This window comes from Chlamydotis macqueenii, chromosome 5 (assembly GCF_036417535.1).
Source record: "Chlamydotis macqueenii isolate bChlMac1 chromosome 5, bChlMac1.mat, whole genome shotgun sequence".
In the NCBI taxonomy this organism is placed as follows: domain Eukaryota; kingdom Metazoa; phylum Chordata; class Aves; order Otidiformes; family Otididae; genus Chlamydotis; species Chlamydotis macqueenii.
In genome coordinates this window covers 42,435,675-42,449,331 of record NC_141560.1, presented here as the reverse complement: position 1 = coordinate 42,449,331, position 13,657 = coordinate 42,435,675, and the positions used below count along the sequence as shown (strand labels likewise).

General features: G+C 42.1%; 1 protein-coding gene across 1 annotated transcript in view; it reads right to left on the bottom strand.

Annotated features, from left to right (window-relative positions):
- Window positions 1-13,020, bottom strand: part of INO80 (INO80 complex ATPase subunit) — a 66,451-nt gene extending 53,431 nt beyond the window's left edge. The window contains exons 1-6 of the mRNA XM_086748882.1: window positions 12,692-13,020; window positions 5,298-5,483; window positions 4,242-4,408; window positions 4,078-4,145; window positions 2,440-2,601; window positions 473-593 (exon numbers count right to left, since the gene is read on the bottom strand). Coding sequence (XP_086605008.1) covers window positions 473-593; window positions 2,440-2,601; window positions 4,078-4,145; window positions 4,242-4,408; window positions 5,298-5,440 — 661 coding nt within the window. The 5' untranslated portion in view covers window positions 5,441-5,483; window positions 12,692-13,020. The remainder of the gene's footprint in view (window positions 1-472; window positions 594-2,439; window positions 2,602-4,077; window positions 4,146-4,241; window positions 4,409-5,297; window positions 5,484-12,691) is intronic.
- Window positions 13,021-13,657: the final 637 nt, after the last annotated feature.

Below are 13,657 nucleotides of genomic sequence, written 5' to 3'. Positions count from 1 at the left end.
CCCACTAACTTACAGAAAACACTCTCACTCCATATCATCTCTTGTTCACTAGAATGACATATTCAGGAATAACCACATCAGGCACTGGGTAAGTTCTTACATTTTTCAAGGAACTACTGTGTTTTCAAAAAACTCTGAATAAATGGGTCATGATACACAACGGTACTTATGGATCCTGAAGCAATGAATAAAGCTATAAGGTACTTACTGCATAACTCTTTTATTCTAGATTCACATGTCCACAAAGAAAGTCTAAAGTAATGAACTCCTAGTTCACACTCCTTTTTTTTCCACCCTAGCTTTCTAGAAGCCAGAAGATAAAGCACAGCATTTTCTTTACTCTTCTTTGACAGAACTAGATATTTCCTTGCAAAACCCAAAAGTTTTCAACATTTATGTTTATTCAAAGAAAATAATGTAGGAAAAGTTTAATCACAGTAGCCATTTAAAAACACAAGGTTGGTTACTTTACCTTTTAATTTTTTCTCTTCTTTAAACTTCTTTTTCTTGGGCCCTAAAAGGTGGCGCTGCTGCTCGTAGTAAGGATCATGTGTAGACAGCAGTCCTGTGCTGTAGTACTGATACTGCTGCAACTGAAGTGGATATAAATGAGCACAGTAATGGAGAACAGATATAGCAGATAACAGAGACAGCAGGTAAAGAAGTTCAGATCTTGATCACAAATAAGAGATCAGAAAACAGGCACTTCTCCGTATTTTGCATTGTTATCAAGGATTATGCAGTGTCCAAAGTGAAACCACTGCCCCCAGAGGTGGTCTCCAAGTTCAACATAGGGAGTCAAGCCCACGCAGTTATGTAAGACAGGAAGAGTGAAGCTTACTCTTCCAAAACATACTTTTCCATGTTTTCCATATGGGTGCTGTCCAGCAAGACAGCACATCACACGAAGTGGTCCAAGCGTGGACCCCCTATTTGTTTTGCTTGCATTCCCAAGTTACAGATATGTAATACTTTATAATTCCAAAGGATGTAAAAGCACAGGTTTAGATAAAAGGCATTTAGAAGATTTCCACAAGGACAAACAACTTGAACATTCAGATTCTACTATTGTCAAGTAAAAATATAGCTGCCTCAGCATTTTTCCACAAATTATCAAAAAAGTCAGTATATTCCAAGCATTATTCAACTAAAATACTAAGGAACTATACACAGGTAATGTACAAACAGGCAAATTAAAGAGTGTACAGTACAGGTCAGAGATTACCTATTTAAACCTAACCATACTATTAAGTTAATAAAAGATTTCTGAGAGATGAGAACATCAGCAGAAAAACTTTTTTGGACATATGTTTCCACTCCTCTTAACCATGTACTGCTGATCTGACAATACTCTAGTTATTTCCACTAGATATTATTTCTTATTAGTCTGGAAAGAAATATTTGAGTAAAATCTAACAAAAGGTAAGACCTGTGTATAAAACGGAGTCTATGAATATTTGTGTAGTTATGTAATATTTCAAGAAGCGAACACAATCTTAGTTTAGAACTTAACAAGTAAACAACAGAAAGAAGTGGACAGAAGCAAAGACCTGGGTGGGAAAATATTTCTTCACTCTTCTGGAGAAATTTCAAAAGAATATAAAACGAGATGACAAATTTTGATTTCAGACACATCCTCTGATAGTAGACTAGGATCACTTTCTTCATCTGAGACTACTTTCTGGTGCAACTCAAAACAGCAATGAAAATAATTTCTGCAAAAGCCCTTATAATCGGAAGAAATACATTATCAGAACCAAAGCAGTTATAGAAATTGGCCTAATATTAAGAAAAACGCAGAAATGCAGCAGATTATTTTCTTAGAAGATGGGAAAAAAGAGAACATGAGAAGAAAAGCCAAAATGAAAACAAAAAGCAAGAAAGAAAAAAAGAAAGTCAAGTAAAACCCCAAAGAATGAAAAATAAAAAAAACCAGTAAGGAAGAAAACTAGGAACTCCTTTTCAAGAAGGTAAACATTGCCTTACTACTTGTCACCTCAATGATGATGCAAGTATACTGCTTTAGGTTTAAATACACAATCTCAGCCTTGAACAACAGCTACTACCTGTATTAGAATTTAACCCACAGCACCTCGGTTTTCATCTATATTATCCAAATCTTGCATTCTAGCACTCTGTATTTGCCCTAGTGACTAGGACAGAACATTGTAGAAGCTATACATAACACATGTGCCAGTACTAGCTACATAAATTATTGACAGATCATCAGCGTAAGGCATCAACAGCTTTTCAGTCTATAGGTAATTAATTAATTAACCCTTGTCTGAAACTGATGTTAGATTTAGTCTATCAAACAACATGATATTTTACAGTCTACAAAATATTATAGTTTTTGATTAAAAAAGTAAGAGTAGTTAAAATAATGCAGTTAAAGGAAAAAATAAAAATAAAGGAAACATAAAAATTCTTGATTTTTACCTCTTTGTCTTTGCTATATTTACTTTGATGCAGCTTCTTATATTTGTGTAACCGCAGCATATTGTGAAGTTCCTCTCTTGAAAGAGAAAATTCTTCTTCCTCCTCTCCATCCTCATCACTTGGAGAATCTGTATCACTGGAGTCATCGCTCAGAAGGATACTCTAACAAGAATAAACAGAAACTAATTTAACAAACAGAAGTCCCCATACTGAATTGTTTGTTTATGCAAAGCACTCTTGAGCTGTTACCTAACGAAGGGCTGCAGGACTGGCCCAACAATACTTTCAATTTACAAAGTGTCTTCCATCTGAAACACCTCAAATGGAAAACAGTTTTCTGAGGTACAGTACTGTGTAGCAGTGAATCCAATACGCATTTTCTGATTTGGCGGGGGCAGAGGGAGGTAGTTTTCTGTTAGTTTGGTGACAACAACGTCATTTTAGAATCCATTTTGTCTGTTTGTGGTCCTAGAAAAGCAGCAGTGAGAAAATCCAGGATACCAATAGGGGCATTTTGTAATGTATGGTTGCAGGAACTTTCCTACGCCATTTGTAGTTTGTCCTGCTATTCTACCACTTCCATTTGCATCAGCTGCAGTAGGCTGGCTCTTGTCTGACCTCTTGGCATCCTGTTTTTGCTAACTAGAGAAGGCTACAGTACAAAGAAAATGCAAAGATGGCATAAAGCCATCATTCCACTCTCTCCTTCCATCCTCATTTGGACTTCGTACTGAGTTCATCTTAGAAACAAATTTTCAGCTGACTTCCAAGTGTCCATTTAATATATTTCATAATAGCTCACTTTAATTTGGACAGTGTACTAAAATTTATTCAAGTTTCTGAATGTATAATTACTACGAAATTTAACTAAAATGCTGCTGCTCACCAAAACTGAAATGCCTACTGTCTGTTTTGCTACACAATGAAAACGAAAGCCTCAAATCTACAGAGACTACAATTCTGTTTTGTTCTACCCAAAGTCTAACATAAGATTCATTATCAACTGTCTCATACTCTTCTTTCTTTCAGTGTCCAAGATGAGAAGTCTCTGCAGAATGTATTTTTTGCTCTGGTAAGAGTTTTTTCTTAATGTAAAAAAACCAAACCAAACAACAAAAAACCCCACTCCTTTCTTCTTAGCAAGGGACACTAGCTCCAGTTATCTACAAAAAAAAAAAAAAAAAAAAAGGTGCAGAAAACAAGCCAATATAGAACAAGACTAAAGAATCCATTTGGAGCCCTCTTTTCAGCAACACAAAGTATTACCACATCTCTAAATCCCCTTATGCCTCTTTCTCAGTAGGAGTTTTTGTATCATATGATTTAGGGCAGCTCTTAAAACACATTAGTCTAGCTTTCTGAGCTCTCAGCAGTACATGTAAAGTAAAATTAAATGGACCACTAAGATGAGAGGAAACAAACTTACTGTAAACTGGAAAGTGTATTTGTGATAATTTGTGATGATGCTCTAAATAATGCTCAACTTTTTTTCTTGTTGCCATCGGCTTGCTTACATGTTTCTAAACCACGATCTACGTCCAAAGACAAGACGAAATCACTCACCACTGTCTACAGGGTGTTGACTGGAACTCTACTCACAGATTTCATAATAGCTGCATTTCTTTAGAATATTCTTACCTTCAGCCACTTTCTGCTTTTTTTCAGTTTGGAAAAGTTATACAAGCTCCCTTTTTCAGACTTTGGTTCTGTTTAGTGAAAAAATAAAAATAAGAGTTTGTAAGAATTAATACTTTTCCAGCTTATCCCAAAGAAAGCAGAGATCCAAGCGGCTGCATGCATACCTGGCTGCAGTACTCCATTCAGGGAATGTGTGTTCAGCATCCCAGAATTCCCTGCTCCAGAAGACTCCCCAAGCAAAGCATTTGGAGGCTCTTCCTTAACTTGCATCAGGGGATCCCCAGACTGAGGCAGCAAAGGATTGTCATCCAATCCATCTTCACTCTCATCACTGCAAGAAGACATGTAATATCGTGACAATGAAAGGAAAATATTCAAAAGAGGAGATACCCACACAGCTTTCATACATGTGGCCATTTGTTTGAGAATTGAGACAGCTTCAGATGTAATTTTACACATTAGAAATATTGCTGTTAATAATTTCCTGTTAATCCCTCAGCAGTAGTTAATCATCAGACCGGCGTGGCTATGCTATCAACCTGCATCTTCAGTCTTTAACTAGGTATCTAATTTGAGAAGCAGGAACTAAGGAAGAAATTAACACCAAGTCAAACCAAAGCACAATATTGTCATCCTCAGCACTGCCATCCATGTAAGAAACATAAAGCTATACTTTTTTGACTCCTTGTGTGGATCTTACTACACGCTTGTAAATATACCAGCTACCTATTACCCAAACAGTTATCAGTTCTGCAACTCTACAATTCCAAAATCCTGACGAAATAAAATGTAAATTGTTTTGCAACAGGAACATACCTTGGTGATTCACTTCTCATTGCTACAACTTACTTCCACATAAAATCTGCATTTGACAAGTCTTTGCATTTCAGTTACGACTACAGGCCACCTCCCTGAATAATAAACTTACTGCTTGTTCATCCTACTTTTTGCAAAGAAAGTTTTGGCCACTCAGCTCCAAAAAAAAAAAAAAAAAAAAAAAAAAAAAAAGCTTTAAAACATTGTGCTAACTTGTACATGAGCTGGCAACACAATTATCAGTGTGAGCTAAGAGAAGTATAGTGCAAAATCTTTAAAGGAAAAGAGTTTATAATGAACCAGTCACCACCAAACACTTAACATGGTGTTGCCTGGGAACAATATCATAAAAATGCTTGTCTTCCCTTGGAATTCTCAATGGAAAATGGAAAAGGTGTTGGTACCTGGATATACTCCTGTTAAAGATGGCAGATGTCTGTCGTAAAAACTGATCCAGTTGCAGAGCTTTCTCCAGATACTGCAGATAAAGGGGTTTTGCCAGCTCTGAGCAGCTGCCATCCTCCCTGGCACCCAGCTCTGAGGCCATAGAACAAACTTCTCCTCATGCACAGATGCCTCTGAACACACAGCTGTTAAGAAGAAGAAACAGTCATCACCACCACCATCACTTCTGGAAGGAATGATGAACTCAGTGAGCAGGCAAAGCTACTGCAGGCTACACCAAATGCTGGTATTTCGCAGAACACATAACCGAAGCAGTTCTGGGCAAAAAGCTTAGGTTGCAGTTAACAGATGTATTAAACAAATAAACAAAAATTCACACTGAACTTCCCACCATAACATCACCATAGCAAAAAAATAAATTCTTAGTTTTCTGCTTTATGACTTCACAGATGCCATTTGATAGCAATGAGCACTGCACTGACCTCGTATGACAATCCAAGTGGTGATACAGAAATGCAAAGTACAATGAAGGCAGTCCTTGAACATCTAAAGTAAACTTTCATCACTATTGAAGATAACATGTTTAACTCTGAACAGAGGGCAGCTGTGTATCATGAAAGCTGAACAAAAGCAATTAAATTATTATACTTAAGTTGATTCATACATATAAACATTCTCCAAAAGAGAAGAATTAGTGAAAATATTGTTGTTCTGTTGTTTTTACCATGCGGTTCACAGCTGTAGTCTACAGAATACCTGTAGGACTTTTCCTTTACTTTAAAGTAACGCTACTCTCACAGCACTCAGAACACTGCTGTTGCCTGTTGACAAACAAGCTACAAATACTTGACCAAAGAAATTGCCATTTTAAAATTCAACTGATATCTTTATTAAAGAAAAGGTAACACAGAATTAGCAATTTATTACACTTTTTACAAATTCAGAACATACTTTATGTTTTTTTCAACTACTAAAAATAGCCTGCCTGATTTTCACTTTTTATTTCTTCTCAGGATTTTAGATTCTCAAAAAACCAAACACATCCCCTCTGCAATATTTGCATAATACATACTTTTAAAATAGAACTATCAAAACATTTTATTACTCTGTCAACTGCAGTTTTAGTTTCCTTCAACTGCAAAACATGTCATAACAACTGTTACAATAATAGCTTTGTCAACTGGAATTTTATTTTTCTTCAACTACAAAAGATGTCATCATTGTTACAATAATAGTGAGAAAGACAACTTTAAATTATTTCCAAAGTCAGTTGTTACTGTATAGATGAAAGTGCTGTCAATATCCTACACATTATAACATGTACTAATAAATGCCTTAAGCTTTTTCTTCTGGTGGAGGACAAAAATAAAACCAGTCAGCTTTTGAAAGATTTAGATTAATTGTTCTTTTGAAGGTTTCTACAACTTCTTAAAAATACTACAAAACTCAAAGCAAACATAATTAATTTACTGCAAAGCACCTTATATTTGTTAAATTATTAAATTGTTCATGACTAAATTTTTTTAAGCTTATATAAGGGAAAATATATATTGAGTATCTGGTCTTCAAATTGTTATCTCTTTATATATACAGTCTGAAAACCAGCATCTAACATTTTCCAGATCTTTTATCCTCAAAAATTACAGAACAGATTCAGAACTTATAAAGTTACAAAAATACTATGGGAAGTGACTACCACCCACCTTGAAACTAATAGTTGCGGTTGAACAAGAGCAAACTTTATTATTTCTTAAAAAACACCTAGCCTTGAGTTAACATCTTCACCCATACAAAATAAACATCAGTGTGCCAGAAATTGTTAGACTGGGATAACAGCCCTCATTTTTAAATTATGTTTAGACTGAAGCTGTCTGGATTCAGCTTTCTATATGCTAGATCTTCACACACCTGACAGCAATGGAATGGTCGACCTCTTTTAGCACATCTCCATCTCTAGCAGAGGTTAACAGACAGAACAAAGCATGTGAAAGCATTCCCTGTGATATGAGTATTAAGATTCAAGTTTTTGAAGAAACTTTCGTCATATTGCTTAACAGCCATCCAAAAAAAACCCACCCTAAAATAAAAAACTGTCTTCCAAGAGACAGAGCCATGAAGAAAGTAAAGAGGTTAGAAAACAAGAGGAAACTTGTGTCTCTGATGGAAGAAATCATTCAGGAGGGGACAGAAAAGGACACCAAGAAGGTGAAAGTTTTTTTTCTCAGACCACCAATAAAAATTATATATAATATAGGAGCAAGGATCAAACTCCAGTATTGTACCAGAAAAAATACAGTGATCCCTTCTATCACTCCATTTCTAAATGTATCTGTCAACAACAGCATGTGTTATGTCAACATAGTATTATTTCACTTTCCTAGTCAAAATGCCATGTGCAACCACTGTTTAATGATTTTGCTCAGAACCACAAGGCATCTTTCACCTGCCTCTTCTTCGCAGAAAACTGCCTTCCCAAAGCTCAAAATTTGGTACCATTGCCTGTCCTCAAGAAACATGCCCCAAGGTGCCCAAAGCACACAAGACTTCATTTGGATTCACCGCCTCTGAGGAAGCTAACAAACCAAATGTGCTCTTTTGCACTCCAGTGAGTCTTGCCCTCACAAAACTATACAAGCTTAACAGCAAAATAAAGTGAAAAAAATTAAGACAGATTTGAGATCAAGTTTTTAATTGCAGGACAGCAAACAGGCCAGGGGCAAAACAAACACAATAATATTCCTGATCTAAAATTAGTAACTGGATGCTTTCCTAGCTGCCCAGATGCACTTGTCTAAGCGCTGGTGCATACACCAGACTGGACTGGTGCCTCTGCTCCGCACAGTGGCTCCACACTCACACAGCTTAGGAGATAACCCAGCAGAAGCCTCTCTCTTTACTTGTAAGACATAAATGACGCTGTGAAAAGAAGGTGCTATCAGATGTGTTTAGTAGTTAGAAAACTAGGATATTTTCTCAGGAGTGGCTCATTGCTACTGCACAGAGTTCCCACAGAAATATGAAAGAGTGACAATACCCACCCCTCTGTCTACGACGACTGCAGTAACTGCAAAGAGTAGGTTTCAATCCATATTTTAACACATTAATCCCCTTGTTGCGCACACTATGCTAAGCATGTACACTTTTTTTTTTCAGATACCAATATTCTTAAATATTACTTCCCAGCTCAGGAAACCTTACATTTCCGCATTTAAAGTCCTCCTTGTGCTGACACAGTACAAGTACTCTACATTTCACCCGTAGGAAAAGACTAGCTTTTGCTAGTAAAATACCACCAGCAGGATGTGAGCTTAGTTATGTATACACCAACTTCAAAATAACCATCATAACCATTTTTTAAAAAGATATAAGTTCAGTTCTGAAGAAGCCTTCCTTAACCTGTTTTAAATCTCATTGCTCAGTTCAATGTTAATGTAGGTGTGGGGTTTCTTCACTCACTCTGTTTTTTCAAGTCTGCCCATTACAATGTCTAGCCTGTTTAAACACCCAGCATTGGAGAAGAATCCTCCAAGGACATCCTCAGAGAGTTGCTTTATAACAAGGTTTCTTAGTTTTATACCCACCGACCCATACCAACCAAACAGCAAAAACACCGCCCTCACAAAGCAGCTTAGCTTTAAAAGCAAGTTCTCCCAGTTTAAATAAATATCCACTGGTGACTTCCGAATGAAGTCCAACAAGTTTTTGCTACCAATAGCAATTGAAAGCAGAAGCCCTGTAGGTGGCAAGCGCATAGTTTGGCATCTGTGCCTACCTGCAAACTAGAAAGAATTTGCTTTGTATGGCTGTTTAAAATTGTACTTCTTCCTCCAGGAGCCTCTTGGTTTTCTTTTTTTTTTTTTCCCCCCTTTTTTTTTTTTTTTTTTTAACTTCAGTTGCTGGCATCTCTACACCTCAGGTAAGGCCCTGAAGATTACTTTTTCTTCTCTTTATGGCTGACACGAATGTCAAACATCACAGTAAATAATAACAACTATACTCCTAGCTGAGAGCACACACACAAACACAAGCTGCCATGGAGCTGTAAGGTACAACATAGTAGATAACCCACAGTACCCCTTCTTAGCCTATAACCAATGCAAGGCAAATCAGGCAAGTAAAACTAATTCAAATGGTCTTCGCTGCCACACACTAAGTACAGGTATATGAAGTGTTGGAGCACGCTTGTTCAAATATTTCAGCTCACAGAGCTTCCTACCTGTCCTCCATCCAATCGGTGTAAGCACACTGACAAAACATTCAAGGAGACAAAAACCTGAAATCCCAGTTTCTACATGGAAAGCATGTATTCCTCATACCCCTATTTACAGCATTGAAAGTTTTATCCATAAAGCAAGACTAAAAACTGTAAGCAAGAATACAACCTTTATACTATTTCAATTCCCTCACAATTTCAGCATTTTCTGTTTCTTTTCCACATATGGTCTTTTCGTGCTTTGCATTTTGACACCAACTTATGAAAAGAGAGTCTCCAAACTGATACAAACACCTAAGATATTTTCCTTCCTTGAAGAAATTTACAACACAGACATACAACTCCCATCAGAACAGCAGAATACTGTCAGGATTTCCTGCAGTCAAATCTCCAGCATAACCCCTGACACAAACATACACATCCACACAGACGTTTAAGTGAAGATCTAAATGGAAAACTTATATTAGTACAGTAATATCAATTAAGTATATTTTTGTCAGATTTCTTTATAAGCATATAATAGCTAATACAAACAATTGTGGTGGCATAAAAAAAACCTTGAAGAGGTATTTTGCTTGGAGGAGAATTACACGCTCTTCTGTCTCCTCTCACACTTTAGCTTGCTTTGATAAATGCATAGTTATACTGATAACCCTTGTCCAGAGAACACCATACACCAGGTCTTAAAGTAAAACATAATTCCCACAGCCTTTTTTATGGCAGCATCTTAAATATAACTTTGATACACAAGAGATTATTGCTTTAAAAAAAAGCAAATAGGAGGATATTTCATACGAACCTAAAGCCCTCAGTCTCTACTAAACGCAAGCTGAATGAATAAAAGACATGTACATACAACTGAAGTGTGAGTTCACATCATTTCAGTTTGAAATAAAAAAGAAGTCATTTTAATTGCTTTTCTGAGTAATGAAGTCTAGTTAAAACCAGATACTCTCTTATATATGGTACCTAAATTCACTGTTTTACTTTTATGCTAAGTTTTTTTATTGTTTTCCAAGGAATTAGATAGTATTTCATTGATCTCTGTTCCACCTTTCAATTGCTTTTAAATACAGAAAAGAGCCAGTACAGCACAGGCTATGAATTTTTTAATTGCCGAAATAACAGTCACAAAGCTTAATTTATTAATTTAAAAAAAAAAAAAAGCTATACAGCTCTACAAAAATTTTATCATAAGCATATACGTAAGTGAACGACCAAATACCTTAAAACATACCAAATATAAAAGTTGCCATGTCACAGCTCTGGTTCCATGTTTAAAATAGCAGAAAAAAATGACTGGCAGAAAAACAAATCTATTTAATTGTTCAATTAGAGTAAGTCTTGTCCCAAAAGCGCAATTAACAGTACTTATGAAGACCTCTGACGATGCATCCCTACCCTCTGCACTATATAATAGCACCAACTGTTACCCTCACACATTGCCACTGCTTCACTCCTCCTCTCTCTGTGCACGCGAAACAGAAACTGCATGGATGTTTTCGGTTTTGTTTAGTCTTTACTCCCTCCACTCCAGACCATGAAAAGGAAATTATGTCCAAGAAAGCTCTAAGAGGACCATTTTCTTCTTGCCATCCCAGTCAATCCCTAGCATGTAATTTAGCTTGTCAAACAGCATGCTTATTAGAGAATTTACAGCTTATTCAAACAGTCACAAAATGCAAGGCAGTATCTTAAGCAGCTTTAATAACACACGTCCGAGACACGGACTAGAAGCGAATTACAGGGAACATCCTTAAAAACCAGGAAGAGGTTCAAGCTACAGGCCTGTTTCTTGTACTTTTTCCCTCACTATTTTACCAGCCTCTGGATGTCATGACGTACTCTTATAGGTACACATTAAAGGAAAGACAACACAAATACATCACTTCTGATTCACGTAAGTCAAAAAAAGATGAGTGTTGGTCACATACGGGCATATCAGATCCACTGTACAAATACATACAGTAGGTTTGGTCATATGAGAGAAAACTAAAATTCTAGTAATGCACACAGAGATATTTCACTATAAAAAGGAACTTGATCTGCACCATTTTCCACACGCAAAGAAGAAAATAACCTGAAGTGATTGATTATGATAATGCATGTCACTGCTGAGGGAAACTTACCACACGAGATCAGCAGCAGGGCAACAAAAAGACTGCATAATGCTAAATAACACCCATCACGGCAGAAATTGTATTGGGCTACGTGTCTGCGGTGAAACAGGATTGGACTTTATGCCACAGCTTTGAAAAGGTGTTTTCCAGCGCCCACGTCGGCCAGGGCAACCGTAACACCAAACTGCGTTTTGTGGACACCCAGGAGGCGCTTTCCGCCGAGGCCGCCGCCGATCTGTCAGGCGGCCCATTCAGGCAGAAGCCGGTGGCCGCCCGGACGCAGCTCGTTACGAGCCCCGGCCCTTCTCAAGGCCGGGCAGAGACCGCACCGCCGAGCGCCCGCCGCCTTGCATCAACGCGGACGGGGCGCAACCCGGGCTGCCCGGGCCCAGAGGCCGCCCTGCCCTTGGCAGCCGGGGGCAACGCCAGAGCGAAGGCCCCGGCCTGACACCGCCACGCCCGGCCCCCGGGGGGAGCCTCCGGGCCGGGCCCTGGCCCTGCCCCCGCCCCCGCGGCGGGGCGGACGGCGCCGACGAAGCCCACGCGGCGCCGCTCCCGGGCCACGCTCCCCGTGACGCGGCACTGGCGGCGGATCCGGCCCCGCCGCCCTCGCTCCGCAGCGCGGCGCGGCCCCCACCCCACCCCACCCCACCCAACTCTCCCCCTCTCCCCCCCCCCCCCCCCCCGCGCACGCGCCGCGGCCCCCCGCGCGCACGTGCGCCCGCAAGTGCACGGTGGCGCCCCCGCCCGCCCCATCGCCCCCTCCCCGCCCCCCCACCGGGGCCCGCAGCCGCGCGCGGCCCCCCCCCCCCCTTCCCCGAACGCGTGGCCCAGCGGCCGCTCCGCTCCGGTTGGGGGAGGGGCGGCTCCTGCGCCGGTATATCGGGGCGCATCCGGCGGGCAGGGCGGGGAAGGGGCCTGTCCCTTTAAGAAGAGGCCCGGCTGCTGCGGCCGCCGCTTAGCGGGGGGGTGAAGCCGCGGCCTGTTCAGGCGGAGCCCCGCTGCCGCCTCTCGTAGCCTCGGCCCGGCGTGCCCTTGCTCGGCCGCTGCGGTGTCTCACCTGGGTAGCGGGCCCGGCTTCGGCGCGGCGGCGGCGGTGGCGGGGGGCTGGGGGTGTCTCCGGGGCTCGCTCGCCGGCTCGCTCCACCCGGCCTCTCGCCCCGCGTTGCCGGGGTTGGCGCTGCCTGTCTGCTGCCGCGGGGCGCTCTCGACTCCTGCCTCGCCAAGATGGCGCCCGCGCTGCAGCTGAGGAGGAGGCGGCGGCTGCGGGCGCTGGGACGGCGGCGGCGGCCACTTTCGCTCACTGAGAGGAGAGGAGCAGGGACACGGGGAGCCATGGCGGGGGGGAGGAGAGGCGCCATGGCCAGGCCTGAACAATCGAGCCCCGCATACCTCCCCGCCGCCCCGGTCCCGCGCCTCGACCCTTCCGCCCCGCTCGCGTCGCCGCAGCCGCCGCACGCCCCCCGCGCCCACGCTGCGGGCGCGGTCCCCACACGCAGCCCGCGGGGGGCCCGCTCCCATCGATGAGCTCCCGCGGCCGATTGGTAGGGTCTGGCGCTGACGGAAATTGCCGAAGGGACTCGGCTGAAGCGGCCGGGTGAGCCAGCGAGTCTCGCGTGAGGCGGGGGTGGGGGGCTCTCGCGATGCCTGGAGGCGGATGTGTACCGGAAGTGACGCGCTCTCGCCCTTGAGCCGCCGGAAGGGCGGCGGGGCGGGGGGTACCCGGTGGGTACGGGGCAGGGCGGCGCCGTGCGAGCTCGCCGCCTTCCGCCGGGCCTCCCCCCCGCCTCGGCGGGCAGGAAACTGCCGCCCCCCACCCCTCCCCGGGCCGGGAGCGCAGCGAGGCTTCTTCCAGCCGCGCACACACTGGCAGGTGCCCGGCCTCCCCCGTGGCTGAGGGGAGAATTGAGGCACAGCCGGCACTGGAACCGGGGCATCGTCACGGTTGACAGCAACGCGGGCAAAAAGGGGTACGTGGTGGAGCTACGGGCGTTTTGCCACATTCGCTCCGTCATGCTTGAAGAAC